Below are 6,000 nucleotides of genomic sequence, written 5' to 3'. Positions count from 1 at the left end.
AGAAAAGAAAAGAAAAGAAAAGAAAAGAAAAGAAAAGAAAAGAAAAGAAAAGAAAAGAGAAAAGAAAAGAGAAAAGAAAAGAAAAGAAAAGAAAAGAAAAGAAAAGAAAAGAGGGAGGGAGGGAGGGAGTGAAGCAAGGAAGGAAGGAAGGAAGCAAATTGCTATATAATACTTAATAAAATAAAGTTAGTTATGGGTATAGGCCTTAACTACAATTTACTCAACAATATATAAACTAAAAATGTCTTCTTCACTTCCTCAAAAAATTTATTCTTTTATTCAAATTTTGAAACTTAGTTATTATTACAGCAAAATTCTAATTCAAAGTCCTTGTCATTTTAGTTTTCCAATACTTTCAAGGAAAACTTGGCTATAATACTCCTCTTGTTAAAGTTTCTTACTCAACTTTATGTGTTGCAAGAATACTATAAAATTTTAATTAACTAGAGTAGGATAAAATACCAGTGCATATAACATCTGTTGCATTTATAATACTTCAATGTAATGTGCAGACAATGAAGTTAAGGTTTGCTGAAGATCCATTATTCTATGAGGCTTAATTCCTTTTCCAAAATTATAATCTATATATGTGGTTCAAGGTAAAGTAGTTGAAAACTTCACAATTATACTTATTAAATATATTTCTGATTAAAAGTAGAATGTGCCTGTGAAAATCTGAAATCAATAAAAGAAATGTTAACTATTTTAGAATGCCAAAATTAACATTTAAAAAACAAACTAAGAATAAAGGGAACACCGAGACTTGTCTTAAAGAAGCTGTCATTCTTTTTTTTTTAGATTACAACACACATACAATAAGTGAATTTTATCAAAATACAGCACATTTCTTCTACTATATCCATAAAAATCAATTCCTATGTAAATAGTACTGAAAATCAACTAAAATGAGTTAAAATTTACAAAGAGTTGTTAAAGGGTTTCAAACAAAATTATTAAAACTATATAGTACAATAACCAATTGATAACATCTTGAAAGAAGTGCAATGTTTGAGTTCACGTTATTTTTAAAAGTGCTGCCTACTTACTCTGACTAGCAAGAATGGAAAGTGAGTCCAACTCACTTTTGCAAAAATAATGTGGGTTGGTGTTTTAAGCTAGTCTTATAAAAGTCTTAATTAAAATCAAGGTTGATAAACAAAGCATAACAGATTAAAAATTCCCAAATTGCATTTCTTAGTAAATAAAAATGAAGTGCAATAACCAAATATTGCTCTAATGAAAGGTTCCAGACTAGCCTCAACTAAACAGTTATTGGTCTTCTATGGCACTTTTTTCTGGTCCAAATAACCATGCATTAATCCTTACCATTACATGTTACTCAAATTTTATTTGATTACATAGAACAAAAACAAAATTAATGGTCTGGATAGACAAAATTAATAAACCTCTATCATCAAATATTTGTTACAGTAACTAGGAACAAAAAAAGGCAGTTGGTGGTAAAACACTATTACACTGATACACAGAGAAACCCTTTAAAGACTCTGAAGTGTTGAGTTCACATTTAATGTTACCTGTAGAAACAGCCCTTTATTTGAACACCTTTACACACTGGCAGGCCTCAAGGACCCATCCCTTTGCTCTACAACTCTCCACAGCAATTCTCTATCACTGTGCCAGTTTCACAAACTTGCTTTGGTTTCCTAGCTCCATGCGTACGGTTTTCCTTTTACTTTACCAAGGCAATGCAAGGCCAAACAAAAATCAAGAGGCTTTCCTAAACCTTCTTAACATTTTGTGTTACAGGCAACACAATCTTAAAACTGGCCATTTTTGTTTCATTTGCTGCTTAAAATAAAAATTATAAATTAGATTTAAATGGAGCGCAAATTATAAAACAGATGGCAAGTACCACTATTTTCAAAAAAAAAAAAAATCAGGGGATTTCCATAACACAGAAAATGCATGGACATGCATCTACAGTAGAGTTAAAAATTTCCTGTGACTAAAAAATTAAAAACTGAATCACCAGTAGCAAATGTGTAGTCAATGGCTATGACAAGAACAGATCCTGCTGAGCTCATAAAATGCAATTATTGTCTTTTTTGCTTTATAAAAAAGACATTACCTAATTTATTGCATTATTCTCTTAATAAAAACATACTACCACATAGCTCCCCCCGTCCCCATTCTTTGCTTCCAGATTTTTATAGAAAATAACTGTTTTAATCTGGCCTTGGAAAGTGAACCCACCAGCACCACCTTCACCTACTCACTCTTCAATTCAATATGCACATAGCAAAAGCCAACACTTCAAATCTCTTGCCCACATCAAAAAAAGTAGTTTCAGGAGAAAAACATTAATACCAGTTGAATAAAAATAAGGGCATAAAAGCTATGAGAGAGATAGCTCTGCCATCTGTCTCTGGGCTAAAATCAAGGCTAACTATTGCCTTGCACACAGTTCAGTCATGTATATGAAATCCAAAAATAAACCTACAATCTATACAAAAACAACACAGGTTTGTTTTTGTAGCCTTGATTGCTATGTTTAAAAACCTAACAAGTTTTATATGGTATGAATTTAACAGTCTCCTTTATATTCTGTACAGTGGTTCTTTCCCTCTAACCACAAGTTCCATTACTTCATTAATGTACAAATTTGAACATAATTTTTTGAGTTCTTCTTTATATATAAAAATAGTCAAAATATTAATTTCCCCTGCAAGTATCTTCCAATAAATCTTGCCGTCTTCCCCGCTTTTTTTGTCCACAGTGCTTATGAGGAAACTTCTCGTACAATGATGAGTTCAACTGTATTCTGGAAAGTTTTTAGCAAGGACACTGCTTGTCCATGTTCAATATTTATAAAACTGTAGCCATTAGCCTAGAAGAAAGAGGAAAAATGCTTTTAGGAAAAACATTTTATAGTTATTTATTTGCATTTCTGCCAAGTAGTTCACAAACTTGGAGGAAAATAAGAATCACTTTGGCAACTTAAAATAACATACAGATTCACAGGCCCTACCCAAACCAAGGAATAAAGTCTCTGAAGATGGGGTCTAAAAATGTGTATTTTGTCCAACTTTTCAGACAATTCTTATGTAGCAGCCCATGTTAGAAATCACTTACTTAAGAAATAATGTCAGACATGGTGTCGTATAATGCTAATGTGTATCTGAGGTGACCAAACTGTAGGGTAGCAGGGGGCAAGGGCTACTCTTCCCATTGTCTTGGAGCCATCACATCAAGACCACCATATTTCTTACAATTAAGGTTAATATTTACTGAGGTTCTACTGTGTACCAAACACACAATTCTAAGTGTGTAATATGAATTAGATCCTTTGATTCTCATAATGCTCAAAAAAGATTCTTTCACTATCTTATTTTAGAGAAGAGAAAGCCCAGGCATGGAGAGGTAAAGTAACTTGCTCAGTCACAAATTGAAACCCAAATGGTTCAGAAAAATAAATGTGTATAACTGTATGAGTGTATGAGTGAGTGTGACTGTGTGTGTGTGGTGTGTGTGTGTGTGTGTGTAGAGGGAGGGAGGGAGAAAAGGAGAAGAAAGAGGACAATAAATGCTAAAGATAACGTAGCAAATTATGAGCGACTGGTGACCAATTGATGTAATACTGGTGTTTGTTGCAGTATTTTTGTGGCTTTTCTCTAAGCTTAAAATTATTCAAAAAAATTTTTTTTAATTAATTTTATTTTTAGAAAGTGTTGGGACCAGAATTTAAACTCAGGCAGTCTGGCCTTCAGAATCTGTACTTTCAGCTATTAGACATTAATGTCTCTCTCTCCTTTTTTTTTGGTTTGAGGGTTATTTTTTAGTTCTTTAGCTCTCAACTAAGAATGGTGACAGTAGGGGTAGAAAATGAGAGCTATACTTGTGTCCTAGGCTTGTCTTCCTTCTAAGACTGCAAGTGTTTAGGTAAAATGAGTAGCTGAATGAACAAAGAAAAGGAGGGGACAGGAAAAAATGAGTTTCTCAGATTTAAAATTTTTCTTCTCCATTTCTGAAAGGACAATAGCCCACATCCAAGAAGTGGTACTCTAATCCCCCTCAAATTAGTAAAAATTAACATTCCTGAGCTTAAACAAAATCCTATGATGTATCAAACTTTTTTTTTTTTTTTTTTTTTTTTTTTTTTTTTTTTGAGACAGAATCTCGCTCTGTCGCCCAGGCTAGAGTGCAGTGGCGCGATCTCGGCTCACTGCAAGCACGGCCTCCCGGGTTCACGCCATTCTCCTGCCTCGGCCTCCCATCCATGATTTTCAAAGTTAAAGTGAAAACATTTTAAACTATGAAAACATTAGAGTGTTATAAAATGAAAAAAAAAAAGATTTATTTTAATTACCTGAATAATTTTATCACCTGGCTGCAGTAATTTTGATGCTGGTCCTTCAGGTTGTACCCTTGTTACAAATATACCCTTTAATAACAAAAAAAATTATTTAACTAAAAACAGTAAGTATAAATAACAGAGTACCAAGGAGCAATTTTTCCTCCACACCATGCAAATATTTGAATCATGGTACAAGTTTTCTCCCTGACTTCTCTGAGTAATACTGTAACAAACTAGTTATTTTTACCTCTAGTAATTCTGACTTTAGTGATTTCTCTTGAGAGTAATAAAATTACTTTTATAGATGTGTGAAAAAGCAATAAGAAAGTTAAAAATCACTTGATTATATCATAAACATTCATAGTTTTTGGTTAAATTGTTTTAACTTGATCAAATTACAAACAAAAAGGTAAGCAATAGAGTGGGGAATCAACGTGATGTCTACCTAGATTTACATAAATATCTATTAGATTTTCACTTACTTATAAGTATTCAATCAGTAAATAAAACTTTATAGGTGTTTCAAGAATATACAAAGAAAACTTACATCATCATCAGGTCTGAATGGGTTTCCTCTACCCCCGACACCACCTGATATGCTAAATCCAAGTTCTGGATCCTTTTCAACCCTCACTCGAATCTGAGTTAATATGAAAATAAAGGAAACTTACTATTTCAGAAAAAGTTATAATGCAACAACATCCATATTTAAATACTGATTGGTTAAGTCTAAGCAAACACAAACATAAGAATTCATCAAAAATAAACATTTGGTCAGATGACGTGAAATACAACATAGAATATTATGTTAATGAGTTAGTGAGTTAAAGGCAGAGCTGGGATTATATAAAGCATAGCTCCTAATTTTATTGCTTGTCTTATGAGGATAAGGAATCAATTAATATTGACCCTGTTTTACTTTTTAGACATCACAGATTTTACATGACATAGTACATAAACACAAAACATGTATATTATTATCAGTTTCCACTTGTGGGACATCTAAATTACACAGTATCTCTGTTTAGTGGCTTGTTTCCTAAGATATCTAAAAGATCCACTGGTAGTTTTATGATACTAACTCTTCATTTACTAAATCTGCTTAAAGGCTTCAAAGGAGTTGGGATTTTAAAACATGACCAACTGAGAGTTTTTATAACCAAGCTATAAAAAAAGATGCAAGAATTAAAACTGTGTTATAAAACACTCCCTTTCACTAGAGACACAACCAAAATGAATAAAGCATTTGATCTCTACCTTTCTAATATTATTATCATTTTATTAATAACTATCAAGATATAAGAATGTGTAGCTCACTGACTTTTTAAGTACTTTTTAAGATTAAATACTCAAAGTAGTTTGAAGTCTGTAGTCAAATTTCAAAATCTAAGGAATTAAGATTTTAAGTGTCACAGAACAATTTCAGCTTAATGGTCTCCTATTTATATTCTTAAGGAATGTCTGACTACTGGAGTATCAACCAGTTTTGGAAAACAAACTGTATCAGAATAAATAAATCATGCCCAAAATACTAAATCCTGTTACATGATCACAAAGTCAAATAAAAATTACCAAGTTTAACACCTTATAAACGTAACATAAAAATAAAACTTTAAATGGTAAAAACTATGTTAACATTCTATATAGATTTACTAACAATTAAGTAACCTATAAAAATACATAAA

General features: G+C 31.8%; 1 protein-coding gene across 5 annotated transcripts in view; it reads right to left on the bottom strand.

The window, feature by feature from the left end:
- Positions 1-766: 766 nt before the first annotated feature.
- Positions 767-6,000, bottom strand: part of ERBIN (erbb2 interacting protein) — a 148,413-nt gene continuing 143,179 nt past the window's right edge. For all 5 annotated transcript variants that reach the window (XM_004091224.3, XM_003265998.4, XM_030797857.1 and 2 more), the window contains 3 exons: positions 4,863-4,955; positions 4,328-4,402; positions 767-2,848 (listed from right to left, as the gene is read on the bottom strand). In XM_004091224.3, coding sequence (XP_004091272.1) covers positions 2,741-2,848; positions 4,328-4,402; positions 4,863-4,955 — 276 coding nt within the window. In that variant the 3' untranslated portion in view covers positions 767-2,740. The remainder of the gene's footprint in view (positions 2,849-4,327; positions 4,403-4,862; positions 4,956-6,000) is intronic.

This window comes from Nomascus leucogenys, chromosome 18 (assembly GCF_006542625.1).
Source record: "Nomascus leucogenys isolate Asia chromosome 18, Asia_NLE_v1, whole genome shotgun sequence".
Classification (NCBI taxonomy): domain Eukaryota; kingdom Metazoa; phylum Chordata; class Mammalia; order Primates; family Hylobatidae; genus Nomascus; species Nomascus leucogenys.
Note: the sequence above shows the minus strand (reverse complement) of the source record. Positions and strands in the feature narration are given on the sequence as shown.